Source organism: Chrysemys picta, chromosome 24, assembly GCF_011386835.1.
Source record: "Chrysemys picta bellii isolate R12L10 chromosome 24, ASM1138683v2, whole genome shotgun sequence".
Classification (NCBI taxonomy): domain Eukaryota; kingdom Metazoa; phylum Chordata; order Testudines; family Emydidae; genus Chrysemys; species Chrysemys picta.
Window position 1 is genome coordinate 3,861,555 of NC_088814.1, and position 23,666 is coordinate 3,885,220.

The 23,666-nt window shown below is 43.5% G+C and overlaps 1 protein-coding gene across 4 annotated transcripts; it reads left to right on the forward strand.

The window, feature by feature from the left end:
* The first annotated feature begins 743 nt into the window (after positions 1-743).
* On the forward strand, positions 744-23,411 carry MED1 (mediator complex subunit 1). Of its 4 annotated transcripts, XM_065577439.1 has the most exons (18): positions 806-970; positions 4,032-4,138; positions 5,127-5,205; positions 5,748-5,802; positions 5,928-6,060; positions 6,854-6,882; positions 7,349-7,420; positions 9,137-9,211; positions 9,862-9,935; positions 10,365-10,454; positions 11,781-11,892; positions 12,367-12,491; positions 12,683-12,801; positions 14,384-14,585; positions 14,823-14,918; positions 15,056-15,161; positions 16,886-17,026; positions 20,599-23,411. In XM_065577439.1, exons 1-18 carry the CDS (start codon positions 943-945, stop codon positions 20,672-20,674), a joined length of 1,719 nt encoding a protein of 572 aa, XP_065433511.1. In that variant the 5' UTR covers positions 806-942; the 3' UTR covers positions 20,675-23,411. The 4 variants fall into 4 exon arrangements, with proteins under 4 accessions (XP_005301876.1, XP_065433511.1, XP_065433510.1 ...); XM_005301819.5 differs by having other exon boundaries at positions 744-970; positions 16,886-23,411; XM_008162721.4 differs by lacking the exon at positions 806-970 and adding an exon at positions 1,220-1,538 and having other exon boundaries at positions 16,886-23,411.
* The last annotated feature ends 255 nt before the right edge of the window (positions 23,412-23,666 follow it).

The following is a 23,666-nucleotide window of genomic DNA, read 5'->3' on the forward strand; positions in this document are numbered from 1 at the left end:
TATAACCCAATACTAGGTTCAGGTTGGATTATTGTAAGTTTTATGGGGTCTGACTTTGGTCAGTGGGGGTTGCTTTTGCAGCTTCCTTCATAACCCCTGCACATCACTGGTGATGTTAAACTTACTTTATCAATGAATAAAATAAGTCCTCTTAACTGGCCCATTTTAGACAAGAAATTTTGTGCCTCATATTGACTTGTTTTCATAATGGTAAAGTGACATCTGAAACAGTGCATTTTGAAGCTGAAGTTACAGCAACATTATTTCTGTTCAAGAAAAGAATCCCGCCTTGTCTAAAATAATTTGTCCTGCTTGTGCATTCCTTACGTTAGGTCTCTTAGCTGTTGGGGTGGTAGGTTTTGAGATGGGTGCTACCCTTCCCCCAGCAGTAACCAGGATTTGCTGCTCCAGCTATTTTACAAAGGGGGGGGGGGGTGTAACTTTGCAGTTTAAAACTTTTTAGTTTTTTTTCCCCTGCAATTAAATATTTTTGTAACATGTGGGCTTCAGTTGCAATCTTTTCCACCCGCAGACGCAAAATCCCCCCGCTTTCCCCTCCCACCCCTGCCCTGGCAGAAGCAGCCGCCTACCCTGCAACTCTCCTGGGCATCGCAGGGGCACCCACGTGCCTCTTGCCTGTGAACTCCCAAGAGCTCGCCCAGCGGCCAGAGTGACCGCTTCAAGTCTCGCGAGATGACCACCCGCCGGGGTCGAGCCGCTCTGCTCTCGCGAGACGTCTCGGCGGCTGCGGGAAGGCGGAAGTGTCGCGCGGTTTGGAGCGTAGCCATGGCCGTTGGGCTGGCGGCGGCCGCCGCGGACTGAGGCCCGAGCGGGAGGGGCCTGGCCGCGGGTACCTGCTCGACGCCAGGCCGGCGCCTGCGGCCTGCCCCGGGGCCCTCCCCTTCTCCCTCCCCCCCTCACAGGCCCGCACCGGCCCACGGGATGAAGGCGGCACAGGGGGGCGCCGAGGGTGAGTCTGGGGTGGGGACCCCGGGGGGGGCGTGGCCCTTGGAGGGGCGGGGCTCGTGGGGGGTGGGGAGCCCCAGACCCTGTGGGGGAAGCCCTGGGAGATCTGCTCCCCAACTTCCCTCTGAGATTGTGCCCCCCCACCCCCGGTAGCCCCCAGTCCGGTCCAGCGGATCCCGGCTCTTTGCTGAGCTAACGGGGAGTTATTTCCGCCCTACACACACGTTGACCCCCGTTGTTATCCTGCTGCTCCGCTACCCTGCCTGGGAGGGGACCGAAACATGGGGTCCTACGGCCACCCACATCCGTACCAGCAATGCAGCCCGTGCCCACGGGAGTTCTTCGCGGCCCCAGTGGGATGTGAATGGTTCGTGGAGATGAAGGGGTCCTAGCACGGGCTGCTGCAGCTTCAGGGGAGCAGCCTGAGGACAACGCCTCTAGCGTGGGATGTTTCATCTTGGGCTGCATGGGCTCCTGGTCTACAGAGCGGACGGGCACCAAAGCCAGGTTGATCCAGCATGATCCAATATGGCCCGTGAGAGGTTACAGGTCCTACTGTGCAAAGCTTCATGGTGATCAAAATAGCTTGTCCTTTGATCCAGATACAGCATTCTAGAGAGGAGTTGGTAATCTTTGGCGGATGGGTCTAGCATAAAATAGAGCAGATTGCAGACACCTTTATCTTCATCAGACATGCCCCTTCGGTTGCTATTGCATTGTCAGTGAATGTTACAGTGTAGTGCAGACGTTCCCAAACTTTTTTTTGGCTGAGCCCTCCTTTGGCGATTCATGTCTTATGCACACACTCCCTTGTGTGGATGCCTGGTACCCACAGGGTGGGTGTCCAGTACCCACGTTGGGCGAGGGATGCCTGCTCCCTATGGGGAGCAGAGTGGGTGTGTCCTATGTGGCAGTTTCTGCTCTGTACAGGGGTTGGGGTGGTCTTGGCTGATGGGACCTGGCTCCCTGCCGATCACACTCCTCCCTGTGCAGGGAAGCAAATGGAGCCCTGCTTGGATCAGGAGAGCAGCAGAATGCTGCACCCTATGAGTAGTGGCCCCCCTCTTGACTTTGGCCCTTTAGTGTGGCCCTGGGGCACTGTGCTCTGTCTGCTTCCTCTACTCAGGCTCTGTCCAGCAGGGGAAGCAGCTGGGGCTTGGTTCCCTGGGGCTGCACTGAAGGGCTGGGGGAAGGAAGAGGCTCTGTGCTGCAGGGGTATCAAAAGTAAGGGGGACAGCCTGCAGCTTCCTGCTTGCAGAGTCCCTTCTGGCTTCCCCAGCAGAGCATGGTAACAGCCAGTTGGCAGTGGGGGAGTGAGATGATCAGGGAATCTGCTCCTAACAGCTGAGACTGTCCAAACAGCCCCCTATCCGCTTCCCTTACTGGACTGGGCCCCTCTTGGCTCGGACTCTTCAGCACAGCACAGTCAGGTCCTCACATTCCCCTAATAGCATTGTTGTGCTTCCCCTGCCCGGGAGGTGTTCTCCACAGTTTAGGAACCTCGGATCTGTTCCATCACCAACCTGAATTTTGAAAAGTCCCTAGATATGTGTGTTTACATGAGCAGTAACTTACTTCATCAACGTGTTATAATCCTGTGTTTTCCTTGGATCTGGCAGCTCAGGTGAGGTTGCCAAAATAAACTGTGGTTGCTGTACATTTCAAAGAGTCTATAGAGGAACCGGCCGGTGTGGCTTTAGCCTGGGTTCAGTTGCACCCACAGAAATAACGAAACCACGGGTGCAAAAACAGGCAAACATTCATTTCTCCTGGCCTGGTGCAGAGGGGAGGGTGGGGGAGTTGGTAAGTGAGCCTGCCCTGCACTCACCCCATGGCAGCAGCTCCTGTCACAATTGAGGTGTGGCTGGGCCAAACCTGAGTGCCACTGCAATCCTGTGCAGTGCCCCTCCAGGCCCTCCCCTTCGCACCAGGGTGGAATATGAGTTAGGGTCGCGGGGCTAGGGAGGCGACTGAGACATGATACTCATTTTTTTAAAATGACTAGATTTCAAGTGATGGTGTCCCTTGAAACCCCGTTTACTGTGAAATCCCGAACTGTGTCACTCCCTTGCAGTGTGCAAATTGCAGTCCGAGTTCTAGGACATCTCTGCAACCTAATGATACCGTGCCCACAGGATACTAACCTTAGGTATTGACTCCATCCCACTAGGCAGGTCAGAATACCTCTAAATCATAGAATTTTGAGCCCTCTGAGATGCTGGCAGTTGGGCAGGGGCATGAGTCCCTCCCTGTATCGCATTCCAACTGTCGCTGCCTCAGGTCCTTCCCTGTAAATGGGCTCCAGTTGGAGCCTTTATAGGATGTTATGTTGACTTCCATTCAGTGCTGTGAAGGTGTTTTTAAAAAAGAAAAGAATTTCCTACATGAATGTGACTACAGTGGATCTCACTGTGGTCTGTGGGTTCCTCCCTGGTGATTCACTGAATACAAATAGTTGATTGTAGTGGGTGGTTGGGAGGTTGGGAAAGAAGGTGGTCTCTGGGGAGGATCTTTGCCATACAATGAGGTTAGTAGAACAAAAGAGTTGGAAAGGAACTATAAGTGTATACCGTGCAATAAGAGACAGGAGATTGAAAGTAGAACCTCCCCTCTTTAAAGATCTGCTATGCTTCTTATCTTCTGTTTTCCTTGAGCTTTCAGCAGGTCTTTAAACCATCCTCTTGTGCCTGCAAAGGGTACGCAGTCAATTATAATGCAATACCAAGACTAAACTAGATGGACCAAATCCCACTCTCTCATCTTACTCACATATGTAGTCCTACTGATTGCCCCAAGAGGTCTTTGAAGTCTTATTGTCCCCTGGGTATGATGACCTTTGGTACAGTCTTTGCATTATTTAACTGTGTGTGTGAGAGAGAAGAGTAAAGTGGCAATAAGTAAAATTTCTCAGAATTGTTTTATGTTGCTGTTAAAGGCAAAGGACACGTCTTTTATTTAGAACTTGCAGGAGTTTTTATTTGTAAAAGTTTGAATGTTGTTGTCAGCACTGAGATTAAACAGCGGCAGGCCCCTGACTGAGCTGTCCCATATCATTTGTCCTGTAGAAACGGAGAAGCTGAATAAGATGAGTTCTCTCTTGGAACGACTTCATGCAAAGTTTAACCAAAACAGACCTTGGACTGAAACGGTGAAGCTTGTCCGTCAAGTCATGGTGAGAATTGGAGGAGGCTGGATGAGATTGTTTCCTGGGAGAATGGTGTAGTTATGTAGTCTGGATTAGTAGTAATAGTTCTTTAGCACTCCTCAGCCAGCTGTCTCAAGGTGTTTTGCAAAATCTTAATCCTTACAACCGCTCATAGAAGAAGGGTTTTAGCAGTTGCACCTAGAGGGCATAGCCAAGATCAGGGTTCCCATTGTGCTAACCCAAACAGGGAGAAATAGTTCCTGCCTGGAAAAGTTTATAATTTAAATGGACAAGACGGACTAAGGGGAAACAGGCACAAAGAGATGAAGTACTTACCCAAGGGCACATAATGGAACATTGGCAGAGTCAGGAATAGAACCCATGATTTTGCTGCCCTTGACCACTGGACTGCAGTCTTTACTCAGCACTAAGGTACCTGTCCCCTTTGGCAACTAGCTGTTAGTGCAGTTATGCAGCACGGTCTCATTCATACTCCTTTTCTGGTAGAAGTACAGTTAATTTGTGAAGAGCTGCACCAAGTTATTGTAGAAGCGTTCCTAATGTTAGGCATGCTGCTTTCAGTTTTAGCACCACTGCCCGGCTGGTGCGTTTGTTGGAATGGCAGCAATGGGGAAGAGAAAGATAACCCAAAGTTTTCGGCAAATATTGTTCTGTGGTGTGTGAAATTTGCATGCCTGGCTATTTCGCCCCATTTCTTCCTTTATTATTCTCGGTTTGTTTAGGATTATGCATATATAAAAAGCTATTAGAGTCAATTCTTCCAATTCAATCAGCTGCTTACGAAAAAAAAAGTGTGTGCGCGCAGTGGATATCTTTAAGTTATCTTGCTCCTGTTCTCATTTTAAGAAGCTAAATGGAAGAGTAATTCTGGGATAGGATTTAATTAACTTTAAATTGTCTGAATAAACAACATTTGGCCCTGAATAACAGTTACGGACTCAGTCTTGATGAACATTGCATACAAATGGTGGTTGTTTTCTCCCTTTTCACTCAGGAAAAACGGGTTGCGATGAACTCTGGGGGCCATCAACATCTGGTGAGCTGTTTGGAGACTTTGCAGAAAGCATTAAAAGGTTGGTAAACTCCTTGGAAATGTAACAACTAAAAATGTACTTACGCTTTCCATAGTGTTCAGAATGAAACATGATTGAAATATTAAATTGTAAAAATAAACAGAAATAGCAAATGTTTCATTTTGTGTTTCTGGTATGTGCATTTACATATGTGCGCGCACACTCTCACACGCACATATTTACCACTTATGCCACAGTAGAACGTCATAGTTTAGGTTGCCAGCTAAGCCATTTGCCTAGCCTCAACCCAAAAGTGGTTTTGTATGGGAACGTGGAAGAATATCAGTTCATTTCTTTGCAGTTGTGACTGCGATGGTGGGCAGTATTTATTTTTCTTTTTAAAAATTGCTCCTGCTATATTTTGCATGTCAGTAATTCGTGTGTGCATGCACCCAGATGTGAAACCATACAAGTGAATAATGTTGGCACGTGTGTGTGTGAGGAAGGGTAGTTGAGACTGCACTTAGTGCCACATGAATACACTCCTATGGGGAAATTAAGAGTCATTCAGTCTAAACTTGCCTTGTGTCTTTCCTGTTTAGTATCGTCTCTGCCTGCCATGACAGATCGCTTGGAGTCTATAGCTAGACAAAATGGGTAAGTCGTCTTTTGTGGCAGAGGCATTTCCTGTGTATCTGTACAGAATCATCATAATCTCACTGCTGGTTTGATTGTTTTTTGTGTGCATCTCATAGCAATTTTTGTTTTGTTTTGTATGTAAGCCTTGGATCTCACCTTAGTGCAAATGGCACTGAATGTTACATCACTTCAGACATGTTCTATGTGGAAGTCCAGTTAGATCCTACAGGGCTGCTGTGTGATGTGAAGGTGGCGCACCATGGAGAAAATCCTGTGGTACGTATAACCTAGAAAGAGGAGATGGGTAACGCCAAAGGCAAGCAGTGTTGGTTTGCCTCCCCTCTGCACAAACACAGGGAATCAATTGGGTAAAATATGTCCATCTAGTTCTCATAGAAAATCTCTACTCGTGGCTCAAGTGGAAGGTGAAAACCTCCATGGGGAGATTCCTTCTCACTCCTAAATTTGGTGATTAGTTCAGTTCTGTGCATGTGAACAAGAACCACTTAGATAATGGTCCATATTTGACTTTGAGTCAGAGTATAATGAACCGACAAAGCAGAATTACAGTTATCTGTAGCTTTTTATCTGTTTCCTTCAGTATATTTCTTTATTATTGATAAAACTTACAGTTCTGTAGATGGAAGATGGAAACTTGGGTCAAAGTGTTTCAACTTGGAGGCCTAAAGTTAGGCATCTTAAAAAAGTGGCCTGATTTTTCAGAGGCGGTGGCATCTGCAATTCCCATTGATTTAATTGCACCTCTGAAAACCATGGCACTTTTAGTAGATGCCTACATATAGATTTAGGTGTTCAACTTAAAGCCCCCAAGTTTGAAAACTGGTATAGTTGTTTAACAGGAGATAATATTAATTTAATTTGTGCTGCAAGTGATTGACAAACAGGGCATCAGAACCATACTGGTGTAGAGCAGTCAGTGTAAAACTGTTTCTCACCAGAAGATAATGGTCAGAAACCTCATTCTGTCCCTGTATTTTATAGTCATAGAAATGTTCAAAAGTCACAGATTAATTTGAAATGAATGTAGTGTATGTTCTTTCCTTTTCAGAGCTGTCCAGAACTGGTGCAACAGCTGAGGTGAGCAAAAACAGTTGTTCAATATCAGGGAAAAGACGCTTTTTCAGGATGCAATGATCAGCAGCACTATTTTATGGTTGGAATTGTACAGCAGTTGGTAACTGTTCCTTCTTCACAAAGTCTCTGCACTTTCACAAGAGGTTTTCTGGCTTCGTTTGGCCAGGATTTCCTCACTCTTTTCATCATTCATGGTACCTTTGAAGCCTCTGTACGAGGCCACACAATTGTCTCTTGACCAGGGTATTTTGCAGAGAAATTTAAAAACCAAAAAGCTAAAAGTAAATCGCTGCCAATATTACAGACAGTGATGAAAGAAACACATTTTCACAGTTTTCATGTTGTAAAAGTAAATTCCTGAGTGACGTAAGAATTTTATTATAAAGATAATAATTCTTAAAAATAAAACAATCTACTATGAACAATTTATCCAAATGGCTTAACAATGACCATTTTTTCCCCCTCCTAGAGAGAAAAACTTTGATGAATTCTCTAAGCATCTAAAGGGGCTTGTGAACCTTTATAAACTTCCTGGAGACAAGTAAGTGTATATAGCATGTAGTGTATCCCCGCCCCCCTTTTCTAGGCCCCAATTCTGCAAGCACTTAACCCATGTTAATTTTACACAGGTGACTAGTCCTGTTGGCTTCCGTCGGCCTGCTTGTGTGCTAATAAATAAAATAATAACAATAATAATAATATATATGGAGATATCCTATCTCCTAGAACTGGAAGGGACCTTGAAAGGTCATCGAGTCCAGCTCCCTGCCTTCACTAGCAGGACCAAGTACTGATTTTGCCCCAGATCCCTAAGTGGCCCCCTCAAGGATTGAACTCACAACCCTGGGTTTAGCAGGCCTATGCTCAAACCACTGAGCTATCCCTCTTAAAGTTAAAACTGTGTATAAGTGTTTATAATATTGGAGCCCAAGTTACAAATCTCTAACAAGTTACATCATTTGTTTGGGAATCCAGTTGTCAATTTTCTTACACTAAGAGACTTGAAAAACTGTTTTTTATCTTGATAACCATCTGTCTTTATACATAAAAAAGCACTGTATTTAAAGGTCACTGTCAAGATAAACTATATTAACAAATTTCCTTACCAATGCCCTGATCCTCCATGTATTTATTTGAATTACCATCGTGCCTAGGAGTCCCAGTTGTGGACCAGGATCCCATCGTGCTTGGAGTTGTAAAAGCACAGAACAAAAAGACAGTCCCTGCCCCAAAGGACTTACATTGGGTTATTCAGGTGCATACGTGTTTGCAGGATCAGGGCCTAAGTTTATATTAAAATACTAAAAGAAATTTTAAAATGTCACTTCTATATTTATGCAGTGCGTTTACATTTCACTTCATATCAGGTGAGATAATGGTCAGTTTCAGGTTCATTTTGTTTCTCTCTGATTTCACTGCTAACTAATGCAGTGGTGTTATTTTAGGGACTCTCAACAATGCAGGGGAATATTTCAATCCAATACCCATTTTCACTGACATTTCAAAAAAAAATCTATTCATAGTGGGCAAGATTTAAAAAAAAAAAAAAAAAAGGGCGGGTTGGGAGGAGCCTAAATATAGACTCCTAAATCCATGTTCGTGGCCTGATTTCAAAACTGCTAAACACCCCACATCTCCCATTGACTTCAATGAAAGTAGAGACTGCTGAACATCTCCCGGAAGATACTTAGTACCGTGCAGTGTTGAGTCTTTAGTGAGTACTGTGTCAGCTGCACACACACACTTGATTGCATGATCTTAGAAACCTGCTGCTATCTAGGCAGCCAGGGTTGATTTCTAGACAGAGATTGAAATTAATTTAATAGTAAAATACTATGAAGCATAAAAAATCATATTCTTTTCATTTTCTCCTCTGTGGTTCTGTGCATTTTTGATTTAAAAAACATAGATGTACATATAAAGCCCTTAATTTTATCTTTTATTATAATCCTGAAGTACACAGATACCAAATTAGGAATACATATGTACATGATTTGCTCTATACAAATTGAGAAAAGAAAACAAAATATAATATACAATCTAAGATGTGAGACATTGTATCATTCACTGTGTATACGTCTTTTATCAGTTTACATTGAAACCAGAATGGGAAAAAATGACTGTCTTTAGTGATTTAATACCATGATTAGGGTCATACTATTAGTAAAGAATTTAATCTGAAGTTCTGAGTTAACGTCCGGTTCTGTACAGTTTCTTGAATTCTTTTTTTTTTTTTCCATGCTGCTTTTTTTTCAAGCAAACTTAAAACTAAAATGTACTTGGCTCTTCAGTCTTTGGAGCTGGATCTCTCAAAGATGGCAGTGATGTACTGGTAAGAACATTTATACACCTTTGAGTTTCTCAATACCTGGGCATGAATTGGTGCCATGATGAGGCCCATACTTCCTGACTGATGCTGACATTAAAACAACCCTATGCAACTGGAGGGTGATACAAAGCGTTATAGAAACTGTTAATCATTTTTAAGGCTTTTCTAAAGCCTGTGTTTAACTGCAGAATGAGCAATTGAAATAGAAAGTGAGGAAAAAACAGGCTGAGGATGAAAAAGAGAGAGAGATTGAAAAAGAGCAGAGACAGCATAAACGAGGGACTGACTGGGAAAAAAAATAGATACAGCAACTTTTCTAGCATATAGCAGGAGGAGATACTGGGATGGGGTTGATCAGCCACCTGCCAATCTATCGCGGGTTGTTCCAGCAAAACAGGTTGGGAACCACTTACGTTAGCTTTTACTGTTGTAGATTTAATGGACTAAAACCCACTTAGCTAGTGGGGAAATGGATGACTCCTTTCGCCAATACTTTGAGACATTTTCCAATTACAGTGGGAGCTTAAGATACTTACAATACACAGTTCACAGTCAGATAAAAGTAAGATCTCAAAGGAGCCACCAGTGCTTAGACGTTTGGGATTTGAACTATGCTCCAGCATGTTATAAATCTACGATTCTCTCTGTTGTAGGCAAGCCACCAACGCAAGTCTCCTCGACAAGATTCTTCATGGCAGTGTTGGGTATCTCACCCCAAGAAGTGGAGGTATCTGTGTCTTTTGTGTAACCAAAAGGGAGAATGGGGGATTGAACAGACCCTTCTTAGTGGTCTGATTTTATTCAGGTGACTAAAACTTTTATGAATGGTAGCTGAGCTTCATGTTAGCAGCTGGTAATAGTAGGTAAGAGTTGCCAGTGTAAGAGTGGTGGTCATCTACATATTTCTAAGAACCTCACGATCCAGTAGGGTAGTTTTACTTTTACAAAATCACTCCCTATACTGGATTTACAATGCACAGTTTCTCTCTGTCAGACATCTTGGCCTCTGTTAAAAAGAGTGACTGTTTGAACAGCTTTGCACTTCATGTGCTGTGCAGTATCGCAAAGTGAGTGTGGTCTGGTTGCTAGTGACTTTTATGAAGGATCGGTGTAACTCATCCATCAAGGCCCTCATTAACAAGCCTGTTTCCCACAGGTCACCTGATGAATCTCAAGTATTACGTTTCGCCCTATGATTTATTTGAAGAAGGCACTGGAGCCCCCATTATTTTGCATGAGAACAACGGTACGTCACCTAAAAGGCTGCTTCTGGCCACTGATTGTACTTTAGGCACATAAGATTTTCAGTCTGTCTAAAACTTGTTCCCGGTTTTGTTTAAACTTTTCTATGAGTTTCTATAAGTTAGAGGCAAGAATATTGTAGAAGAAGGCAGCTTCCTTATAGCGTGAGTGACTGACTTACTGGTGGTAGAGTTTAGATTTTTGAGGAAAGTGTAGAATTCTGAAGATTGATGGCTGGGTTCTCCTTCATAAGCAGCACAAAATGGCCTTCATGTCTGGAGCTGGCTGATGGAGAATTCCCATTGCATAGGGGAAGTCTCCCCCAGCAGAAAGCTGGCAGAGGTGGCTCTTCTGTTTTCTACGCCAGCCAGCCCCCTTGACCCTGCCATAACAGAAAGGAGAGGTCATGTCAGATGTGTTCCAAGGGTGAGAGGAGCATAGTAAAGCAGAGCTCCAGTGTGCTTGGTCATCCACTAACATAAAGTCAGTGGTCCTTTCAGGACCTTACGCCAGTGGCAGAAGTTAAATTAGGTCCCCTGCTATTCCAGCTTCCACTGGGCCTGGACAGCCAGGATCAGGGAGTCATGACCATTTGGCTGTCTGCAACCATTGCTCTCCAATATGAGAGAAGCAAGGGCAGAGTGACTGACGTAGGTTTGAGACGCATATGCAAACCCTAGGACACTTCTCCCATTTTCTGGATATAGTTGCCCTCTGGAGGTGAAATCCACTTCTGTGCAGGCCTGAACAAAGCCAGTGCATCACTTAAATCCTACTAAAGCCCTCAAAATATGCAGTGAGGTGAATTTAACCCATGATGGCTAACTCTAGGTTTATTTTGTATTGATTAATTACAAAAAAATTCTTTCCCCTGGTTTCAGCCGTGATTATGGGTGTGGCTTTTTGTAGGACTATAATAATAAACTTTCACATCTGAACATAGAGGTTTCCTTTTTGTTAGCATTTTATACAATAACACCAAGCTCCGTATCTAGCAAGAGGCAGACAACTTGGAAAAATAAGACACTGGGACTGAACGCATCCAAAATCATAAATAATTTTGCACATAGAAATGTACTGCAAGGTTGTAAATTCACTTGAAATCTATTGCTGAGAGGTAATAGGCCCACCCCAGAAAAGAGAAATAGAACTTCAAATGGCATAAATAAAGGGCTGCACATTCAAAATAGACGATATCAAACTTTGAAAGAGATGCTACATAGACAAATAATGCATCTACACGTGAGCAATATTTTAAACTCCTAAAGCACATTAATGGTTTTTCCAGCGGTTTTTGATACGGTCTCCTTTCTCTTGCCTCCTCTTCCAGTCCCTCGGTCTTTGGGCATGAACGCATCGATAACAATCGAAGGAACCTTGGCTATGTACAAACTCCCAATTGCACCATTAATTATGGGATCTCATCCTGTTGACAACAAAGGGTAAGGAAAGGGCACTTCTGCTGGGGCCTCTCACAGTGGCCTCATTCAGTTGTTACCGGTGTGTCCCTGTTTTGAGTCCTCTTTCCTAACCACGTCAATAACACAATATCGTATCATCAGTCATGGGATTTGATGTGGCCCCGATCTGTGAAATACCCTGCACTTGAGACATGAGTGAAGCCTATTTTTCAGGTGTTAATCAAGTGTCGTAATTTTTCAGAAGTAACAGACAAGATACAGACATAAGTTTGGGCAGAGGATAAAATGTGTATCTTAAAATATAGACACACTTTAAAAATTGTTTCTGTGCATACACCATAATACTTTTCTACCTTACATGTGTATTGTGAGGATACATTCATTAATGTTTGTATGGTGTTCAGGCACTATTTGTGGGGGGGGGAGAACATAATGTACCTACATAAATATAAATATTCATGTAATAAAAAAAAACAAGTAACTTCAATGCTTTAGGACTCCATCCTTCTCATCAGTCACCAGTGCCAACAGTGTTGACTTGCCAGCTTGCTTCTTCTTGAAGTTCCCACGACCTATTCCAGTATCCCGGGCTTTCATTCAGAAACTGCAGAGCTGTACAGGTGGGTTGTAACTCTATCAGACGAGTATTCACTAGCTTTTACTAGTTGATTGTTTTAAGCACACTAAGTGAGTTTAACCCAAGTTCTTATACTCTTTTATATGTACTTTTGAGGATTGAATAGGTCCATATTATTGTGCAGCTCCTTTTAGCTCCATGGTGTGGTCATTGTGCTCTGCTGTGTTTCCTCAGGAATCCCATTGTTTGACACCCCGCCAACGTTTGTCCCCCTGTATGAGCTGATCACGCAGTTTGAGTTATCCAAGGAGACCGATTCTGTACCTTTAAACCACAACATGCGCTTCTATGCAGTAAGTATGTCACTAGAACTGGGGAACTAAGCACACAGAAGAGGCAGGTTGAGGACTTTTGAAAAGAGTTAGAAACCCTGGACTGGAAAGTATTAAACTCTCTTGTACCAGTATAACTGTCAATTAGGGGCATGTTTTTACCAATAGTTATTCCAGTGCAGCCCCTAGACTGGATGCAGTTATACTTAAAGAGGTACCGCTTTTGTGTGTAGACACAACCTAAGTTATCCAAGCCAGAATGCTGGAAAAGACACAATCACAGTAGGTTAATTGTCCTGTCTTAACTTTGAATTGATCATCCTCTGGACTGCAAGAGTTTCTTTTTGCAACTGATCTTCCTCCATTACAAAAGGTAACCCAAAACTGCTATGTACTATTTTGTCAGACTGTTGGTAAATAAACCGATGCATGTGCAACCAATGAGTTTGTGTGCATGGGTTGTCTTGTTTAATGTTCCTATTTAACTGAGAATCACGGATCAAAACAAAAGTCTTGGGAGTGGAGAATGTAAGATGACCAGAAAAGATCAGCAATTTGGTCTAACAACATTTGATAAATGACCTCTTTTTTTTAAACGTTTGCCTGTGCTAATGAGCTGGTCCTCCTAAGAACAGACTCGCTATTTTGATTGGGTTAGTTGCACAGATGAGAAGTATAAGGGTAGCCAAAATTATGGTATGGCAGAGACCGGATTTATGGGAAGTTATTGAAATCATTTGTACTGTTAAACCACTGCTTCTCTGAGTGACTGCCATGAGGTGGAAAACTTGTAGCTGATGTGTGGAGGGAAGAGGAAGGTACTTTCTGGGTTGGCTACTGTGTTGAAAGATGCAGTTTCCATTGAACATACCAATATCTGTACACCGCAAGCGACTGAATGCTCACATTATCATGGAATTATCTGGCTTCTATAGGTAGCTTAGATTCTTAATGTAATTTGAATGGGCTTTTTGGGGGTTTATAGATGTTTTTGCATTTGCATGTATAATGAGTGGGAATTGACTTTGACTGTGTAATTATAAAACCCAAGCATCATGAGAGGTGGAATGTCACCGTGGTGGTTAGGACAGAGAGCTGGGAGTTAACATTCTTGGGTTCTGTGTGTGGCTGTTCCGCTGACTACACTGTGTGACCTTTGGGTAAGTCACTTAAACATTTTGTGTGAAATCCTGGACTCACCGAAGTCAATATAAAACTCGCATTGAATTCAGTGAGGCCAAGATTTCACCTTCTGTGCCTCCGTTTCCCCAACTGTAAAGTGGATCAATACTTAATCACCTCACGAAAGGACAGTGAAGTTTACTGTGTATAAAAGTGCTTTGAGAACCTCTGATGGGGCAGTATAGAGGTGCAAAGTAATATTAACATGCTTGGCAGTGGTATTTCTAGACTGGTATTTTGTTCAGGTTGTAAATCAGTTTATAAAAGGGTTTGATTCTTAGAAAGTGTCTCTCCAATGTGTCAATTCCAACTACAAAGGTCACTTAGCATGACACAGATGTTGGCGCTGCGCTTGCTTTGGTAGCTGTCTTTACTTCCTTGTATCCAGTACCATTGGAGTAAAGCACAGATTGTTTCCTAGGCTCTTCCAGGACAGCAGCACTGCTATTTCCTGAACAAGGATGCTCCTCTTCCAGATGGAAGAAGCCTGCAAGGAACTCTCATTAGTAAAATCACCTTCCAGCACCCTGGCCGGGTTCCTCTCATCCTCAACTTGATCAGGCATCAGGTGGCCTACAACACACTGATTGGCAGTTGTGTCAAGCGAACTGTTTTAAAAGAAGGTGGGTGACACATTGACCAACATAAATAAAATTCTGGGACTAGAGATGATCCTGGATTGTTTTCTGTAGCGTGTTAGAATCAGACGGCGGGTTTGGGGAATAGGAAATTAGAAGCTCGGGCTGCTTTGCTTCACCATTTTATTTTTCTTTCTTTTGGATGGCTATATTTGAGCTCATGTCTGTCTTCGTCTCTTGTGCTGTGAAGATGCTGCATTTACCAGCTCCTGTGTCTTTCAGATTCTCCTGGGATCCTGCAATTTGAAGTTTGCCCCCTCTCCGATTCCTGTTTCAGTGTATCCTTTCAGCATCCTGTGAATGACTCCCTGGTGTGTGGTGAGTAGGGGTCAGTGAAAAGCATGTGTTTAAAAATGGATTTCAGGTGAAAATAGGGTTGGGTTTTTTTGTTTGTTTGTTTTGCCACTACAGTTGGAAGTTGAATGTCTCCCAAACACCTTCTCTCTGTCTTTCAGTGGTCATGGATGTGCAGGACTCCACACATGTGAACTGTAAACTATATAAAGGGCTCTCTGATGCTCTCATCTGTACAGATGACTTCATTGCCAAAGTTGTTCAAAGGTAAACCAGGCCTTCTCTGTGTTGCTATTAGATGCTACTCAGAGCATCTTTTATAAATCCCCAGAACTAGCACCCAGATACTGGTGGGCACTTCACAAATATCTAGACGACAGTGGTTCTACAGGTCATTTTTCTGCAGAAAGATCCCCTTGTAGATCACCTGCTATCTCGTTCAGACTATCCGCCATAGTTATTTATAAAGCACTACAGTTTGTTCAGCCAAAGGGAGTGCTTGATAGCTGAATATTTGTAGTGTCTAAAGAAACTGAGTTAATCAGTAACTCTTGCTTAACAATCATTGTTATAAGCGTGCGACATAGATTTCTAGCCTCCTCAAATCTATGTATAATAGTAATAGCGCTACAATAATACAAATAAATAATAATGCCTAGAGCTTTTGTAGCAATTCTCATCCATAGATCTCAAAGCACTTCACAAATGACTTAAGTAGCATTATTCCCATTATACAGATGGGGAAACTGAGGCACAGAAGTTTAAAGTCATATGCCCAAGGTCACCGAGCAGGCAAGTGGCAGAGACGGGACTATAAGCCAAGTCACCTGAGCCTCTGTCTAATGCCCTGTCTACTGGTACATACTGCTTCCATTATCCTTTCTATTTCTTAGCTACAAAAGAGACAAAATATCATTAAAAGACTTTTTCTGAATTCTGGTGAACACCTCTGGGTGGCATCATTCCAGAACTCCATTTCTAATGCACTTCAACTTTTGTTGAGAGTTTTCTACGCCAGCCTTGGACAAAATCTACTAGATTTGAAGCCATTCATCCTTTGTCTGTGGATTTCAGGCAAAGGATGGTCAGGAGAAAGGGAGGCGAAACCAGGGTTGTATTGGAATCTCAGTTCCAACTTTAACTGCGGAGCAGCAACTGCTGACCTTATTAAATATCCGTTTTCTGGGTGCCTGTCTTAGTTGAACGTGTTTTCAGGCTTCGTGATGAGCTCGCAGTTGCCTTCAAAGTCTCTGCCTCCCTTTGAATTAGAGGGTGACTCACTCACGGTTCCAACATTTGATAGCCCCGCCCCCAGGCTTTACATTTACACAGGCTCTTTATCAAAATGGCTCAGCCCCAGGCAACATTGGAAGCATTTAGAAAACGACTAGGTGTTAATAATGCTCTGCACATGCAGAGACCCTACAGACGTCCTTATCAATATTGATGAATTACCTACCTTACAGGTCAGTCTGATCATTCCTATTTTATAGATGGGGAAACTGAGGCACAGATTAAGTTGACATACCCAAGGTCACACATGGAGCCTGTGGCAGAGCTGGGAACAGAACCTATCCCTCCTAACACCCAATCTCTTTAGCGACAGGATCATCCTTCTCTTAAGTATTACTTAGTTACTAATTATTAAAGTTTGATTGTCATTAAAAATGTAGCAGATAATATTAATGAAGGCAATGTAGAGAGGCACTGTTGTTCAATGGCTAGAGGAGTATGACAGAGTAGCTATGAATAGATACAGCAGGGAACAAAAGATGCTAAATTCTGGCAATTCCTGGCTCAGTTGCTGTCTTGCCATGTGACCTGGGGCAAGTCTCTTGCGATTTGCATTAGTTTACCGTCCTGCAAAAGGGGGATAATTCCTAACTCTCAGAGCTTCTGTGAATCCTGTAATGTTTTTAGAACTCTTTAGTTGACAGTTTCTAGAAATGAGCAAATTGCATACTAAATCCTTCACACTTTCTGTCTTGCAGATGTATGTCCATTCCTGTGACGATGAGAGCCATTCGTAGAAAGGCAGAAACCATTCAGGCAGATACACCAGCCCTGTCCCTTATTGCAGAGACAGTAGAAGACATGGTGAAGAAAAACCTTCCCCCCGCCAGCAGCCCAGGGTACGGCATGACCACAGGCAACAACCCAATGAGTGGTACCACTACACCAACAAACACTTTTCCGGGGGGGCCCATCACTACCCTGTTTAACATGAGCATGAGCATGAAAGAGAGGCATGACTCGGTGGGCCATGGGGAGGACTTCAGCAAAGTGTCTCAGAACCCTATTCTCACTAGTTTGTTGCAGATCACAGGGAATGTGGGGTCTACCATAGGCTCAAGTCCAACCCCTCCCCATCACACGCCACCACCAGTATCCTCACCAGCAAGCAACACCAAGAACCACCCGATGCTCATGAACCTCCTTAAAGACAATCCTCCTCAGGACTTCTCCACTCTGTATGGGAGCAGCCCTCTTGAAAGGCAGAACTCTTCTTCTGGCTCCCCCAGAATGGAAATGGGCCCTGGGGGGAACAAGCAAAAGAAAAAAAAATCTCGCACGCCAGCAGACAAGCCCAAGCATCAAACTGAGGATGATTTTCAGAGAGAGCTGTTTTCAATGGACGTTGATTCCCAGAACCCGATTTTTGATGTCAACATGACCGCTGACACTCTGGATACCCCTCATATTACTCCAGCGCCCAGTCAGTGCAGCACTCCGCCTACTACGTACCCCCAGCCTATACCTCACTCTCAGCCCAGTATTCAGAGGATGGTTCGGCTTTCCAGTTCAGACAGCATTGGAGCTGATGTTACTGATATCCTTTCTGATATAGCCGAGGAAGCTGCCAAGCTCCCCAGCGCTAATGAGGACTGTCCACCCATCGGAACGCCTGTAAGAGACTCTTCTAGTTCAGGACATTCACAAAGTGCCCTATTTGACCCCGATGTCTTTCAGACAAATAGTGAGAACCCGTACACTGATCCAGCCGACCTTATAGCAGATGCTACTGTGAGCCCAAACAGCGACTCTTCAAACCATTTTTTCCCAGACGGAGTCGATTTCAATCCTGACTTACTGAACAGTCAGAGTCAAAGTGGCTTTGGGGAGGAGTACTTCGATGAGAGCAGTCAGAGTGGAGATGCTGACGATTTCAAGGGCTTTGCATCCCAGGCGCTAAGTAGTTTGGGAGTGCAAGTGTTGGGGGGTGATGGGGGAGAAAATAAATTTAAAGGAAGCAGTCAGGCAGACCTGGTTGACTTTAGTATTATTGCAGCTGCGAGCAAAACCCTGGGGTCCTCTGACATTATGGAGCATCATAGTGGAAGCCAGAGCCCTTTACTAAGTACAGGGGATTTGGGAAAGGAAAAGTCTCAGAAACGGGTAAAAGAAGGCAATGGCTCTGGGAGTAGTTTATCGGGTCCTGGGCTAGATGGTAAACCAGGAAAACGCAGCCGGACCCCGTCCAGTGATGGTAAAAGTAAAGAAAAGCTCCCAAAGCGGAAGAAAGCGGACATAGAAGGGAAATCTCCCTCTCATAGTTCATCGAACAGACCTTTCACCCCACCAGCAAGCTCTGGTGGGTCAAAATCTCCTGGAAGTTCAGGCAGATCTCAGACTCCTCCTGGCGTAGCCACTCCTCCTATTCCAAAAATCACAATTCAGATCCCCAAAGGGACAGTGACTGTTGGCAAACCTTCACACGGCCAGTATACAAGCAGTGGCTCTGTCTCCTCAAGCAGCAAAAGCCATCACAGCCATTCCTCCTCCTCTTCCTCCTCCTCTTCTGCCTCAGGCAAAGTAAAAAGCAGCAAATCAGAAGGGTCTTCTGGCTCAAAGATGAGCAGCAGTCTCTACCTGAGCCAAGGTGGATCAGGTTCAGGGCAGTCAAAAAGCTCCGCTCAGTCTGTGGGAAAGCCTGGGTCCTCCCCTATCACCAAACATGGCCTCAGCAGCAGTTCCGGAGGTACCAAGATGAAGCCTCAAGGGAAGCCTTCATCACTTATGAACCCTTCCATGAGTAAACCAAACATTTCTCCTTCACATTCTAGACCATCAGGGGGTTCTGACAAGCTTGCCTCTCCAATGAAACCTGTTCCAGGTACTCCCCCGTCATCAAAAGCGAAATCGCCTATCAGTTCGGGTTCTGGGGGCTCACATATGTCTGGGACTGGATCAGGGTCAAATATGAAGTCCTCTTCAGGAATGGGATCGTCTGGGTCCATGTCCCAGAAACCACCTCCTTCATCAAACTCTTCTGCAGCATCTTCATCTTCCTTTTCATCTGGTGGTTCTTCCATGTCTTCATCTCAGAACCAGCATGGAAGCTCCAAGGGCAAATCTCCAAGCAGAAACAAGAAGCCATCCTTGATTGCAGTCATAGACAAACTTAAACATGGAGTTGTTACTAGTGGGCCTGGAGGTGAAGACCCAATGGATGGACAGATGGGGCCAAGTTCCAATTCCTCAAGCCATTCTTTGTCCTCCAAACACAACATGTCTGGAGGCGAATTTCAGGGGAAGAGGGAGAAAAGTGACAAAGACAAATCTAAAGTCTCTGTTTCTGGAGGATCTGTTGACTCTTCCAAGAAGACTTCGGATTCCAAAAACATTGGTAGTACTGGAGTGGCCAAGATTATCATCAGCAAACACGATGGTGGTTCCCCTAGCATAAAAGCCAAAGTAACCTTGCAGAAACCTGGGGAAGGAGGTGGGGATAGTTTAAGGCCTCAGATGGCTTCTTCCAAAAGCTATGGATCCCCTCTGATCAGTGGGTCTACTCCAAAGCATGAACGCTGCTCACCCAGCCACAGTAAGTCACCAGCATACACTCCTCAAAACATAGACAGTGAGAGCGAGTCTGGCTCCTCTATAGCAGAGAAATCCTATCAGAACAGTCCCAGCTCTGATGATGGCATTAGGCCACTACCGGAATATAGTTCAGAAAAACATAAGAAGCACAAAAAAGAGAAGAAGAAAGTGAAAGACAAAGACCGTGACAGAGATAGGGATCGTGACAAAGACAGAGACAAGAAGAAGTCTCATAGCATTAAACCAGAAAGTTGGTCTAAATCACCTATTTCTTCTGACCAGACTCTGTCCATGACAAGCAGTGCTATCCTATCAGCTGACAGGCCATCCCGGCCAAGCCCTGATTTTTTGATTGGGGAGGAAGACGATGACCTCATGGATGTTGCTCTGATTGGCAATTAATTTTTTTTAAATAATTTTAGAAGATCTCTAGAACCTCCCAGTGGGTTCTAGAGATAGCAAGCAAAGAATCGTTCATTTCAGAATACCACACTTACCTTGAGGGACGTGGTTTAAAAGGAAAACAGTATTCCTGAGGATCTCAAAAACCTGCACAGAATACCTGCGAGAGCCGATCTTTCTGACTGGGAATGGCAAACCAGTCTTCTGACTGTGGCCCCAAGTCTGCAGCCCATTTACACACATGCTGAATTTTACACGTATTAATAGTCCTATAAAGTCAACAGGCGTAGAGTTAAGCATGTGGGTAAGTGTTTGGAGGAACAGACCCTAAATTGGTGCAGAAACATAAGTTATTGTTGAAGAATTAGATTTTTCCCCCTCCCTCTCCTTTTCATGATAAGTTTTTAGTAAGTTTTGAGCTAATAACTTTAGGGCATATTTTAATGTTTGGGGCTTGTGGTTTTCTCTTTTTTTGAAGGGTGTCTGGAGAAAAGAGAAATGCTTTGCAGGTTTCTTTTATGGAGTTTCTTCATCATTTAGTGTCTGATTCTTAGAGGTGCTGAGGACCTTCATCTTCCATTGACATCAGCAGCTCTGCAAAATCAGGCACTGTGTTTTGATGGACATCAGCGTTTTATTCCAGGTCAAAGTGATGAAGGATATTTATGTCGATGTTTGATTGACCTTGCGTTTTAGCTATTTATTTATGTCCCTATTTGAATGCCTCATGCTGTTTGTTTTTCATGCAGTCTTTATATTTTAATTGTGTGATGCAGGGTCTGAAGGGACTCTGGGAGAGTGGGAGCTTGGTTAGCTGTGGGTTAGGAAAGCCTGGAAAATGTGCAGCCACTGTAGCTTTGGTGAAGTTGGTAAAATCACAGCATGCTTTGCCCTGATCTGAGCGCTGTTTGCTAGGTTTAAAGGAAACGAAATTCTCCAGAATCCCAGTGCTGTGTATATATGAAAATTCACAACCTTTATAGAGATACATTTAGGGCCCAATCCTGCAAATACTTAAAAATATGTTTAACTTTATTCATTGTAAAAAAAATCCCATTTGAAGTCAATGCAGCTATTGCTACTCGTGTGCGCAAATGTTTTGTGGAATCAGGCCGTATGTTTTTAATCTTTCTGTTGCAAAAGTGCCTAGGGCATTTTTAATTTTTGTGTGTGTGCAGCACATTTTCCCACAGCAGCACTGCTGGTAACCCACACAAGCATTCCCCATGCCCTCCCCCCCCCCCCCCCCCCCCCCCCACTTGAGAGGTTGTTAGCTTACCAGTAGGTGTGAATCATTCCTGTGCCGATGTTAGTACTTGTGTTGATGAAAAACATGCTGAAATGTCTTGGCTTTGTAAAACCTGATTGGCTGCAATAGAAACAATAATTTCCCCGAACGGTGGATTTCCTTCTTTCACCAGGACTTTAAAGGCAGATGCAGGCAAGACCTGCTAGTCTCCGTCCTTGAGAGGATAGGAGTGAGAAGTCTATTTTGTAAATGAAAGCAGTTAGGATTGTTTTGATAGAGGAGGAGACATGGAAGAGCCTTCAGACAAGGGAACACAGTGTATCTAAAGAGCACTGTGAACCCATCTCCTTTTCGGTCCTACAGGGAAATGCATTGAGTGAAATCCTTGCCCCACTGAGTTTCGCACTGACTTCAGAGGGGCCAGGATTTCACCTGTGGGCTTGAGAATACGCTTTATTTTGGGTTTGCAGTTTGAAAAGACATCAAGGTTTAGGTTTCCTTTAAACTGTGGACATTTCCTGTCTTGCATACAGTCCAGCCCCCTGATCATTTTCAGGCCACACAGCTTCTCTTTTCTGGCTCATGTAAAGCTCCTAAAAAACTGGAATGCTTGTATCTTTTCAGTGGGTTGGCTTCTAGGCAGCTAGCTGTAGACTTTCCATTCTTCCTGTCTTCAGCTCTATTTGGGGCTGTAGACTGAAATTGCTATTGTCACATAGAAAGCAGGTGTGAATTTCTCTCTCTCACACAATAGCTCTCCCTTATATTTTCCAACCTTCATCCCTTGCTCCTAGTGGTCTGCATTCCATGGCTTCCCTCTCACCAATACTCCCAGCTTCATGTGCTGAGATGATAGACAATAGTAAATAAAGTCTAAACCTGCAGCAAATGACATTTGATGCAGCATCAGAATCGTATGACTGTGTGGTGTCTGTGAAGAGGATGTAAGAAATACACCACCAGATGACTTTATCTTGAGACCCTGCTAGAGTGGCTACATCTTGGAAATAATACTTGTTCAGATGGCAACAGGTTGTTATCTGTTTTAGTTCTGTCCGTCTCATTTAAGTTGCTTTATTTAAAATAACCCTTTAAACTTCTTTGGATTGTGTAAAGGCTTAGCTGAAGCTAACAGCACTGTTACAAAAGCAAAGCAAGGTTTGGGTGTTCAAGGAATAATTTCCTCAATTAATAAAACGGACTGGTGTTTTAACAATATAAAAGATGCAGTGAAAGGCTTTTTAAAAAATTGTTCAGCTTTGCAAATTATTAAGATTTAAATTATAAATATATTTTAAATGAAACAGCTGAATGTGTTTCCTTCACTACTTACCTAAGACTCAAGTTCAGGGTTCTAAATTTCTCCTGCAAGAGGTGGGCATCATCGCTAACACCTAAAGAAATACAGGGAACAAAGTTGCATCCTCTTTAAGCATCTGTGACTTTGAGTGCTGCAAGAGAAACTTAATCCTGAACTGTAGTCATAGCAGGTAAATAGCTTTTCAATCCACTTATAATGCACTGTAACCCTTTCCCCTTTATACACTTATTTGTTTTACACTAAGTAAGGGAGAAAGACAGCCATTAAAAGTCAGGCAATAGTTGCATGATGCTTCTGTTGCACTGATCAGAGATGAGGTACACTTGTCAATATTACACAAACATTTTACATGTAAATGTTTGATCTCTTACAAATGTTTTATTTTTAAAATATTTTTGTTATTCTCTATGATATTTTACATCTTTCAGTATTGGAAAGATAAAAGTGTAAACAAACTTAAAAATTTTTAAAAAGGCAAATCTTTTAATCTCAGGTTAAGAAATGGATGTTGAGATTAAAAGAAAATGGTTCTTTCCTAAATGGTCATTATGTAAATAAGTGTCTTCAAATCTGCTTTTTGTGGGCAACCGTGTAAATACTTCCTGCTAATTTTTCATTCTTTTTCAATGTAGAGTGTACTTTCAACTTTTTTGGAAATACTGCAAAAAAAAAAAAGAAAAAACATGTTTATTTACATGCAAATACATTTCTTTGGTAAGAATATTGTCTCGTCTTTATTTAAAAGCATTCTGCTATCCAAGAACTGTCTTAACTTCAAGGTATGTAAAGTCAACACTCTTACAAAAGATCATTTTAGAAATCAAAGATTGCTATCACCTGTCAGTGAAACATTGGTTCTGACAGTACGGGACACATTCTGTCCACTGCTCTGGTGGCATACAGGAGGCAGAACTTGTGCTGCAAGAGGCTGGGGGAGAATTCCCCTGGCACAGGTACACCATAAAGCCGCCACCTT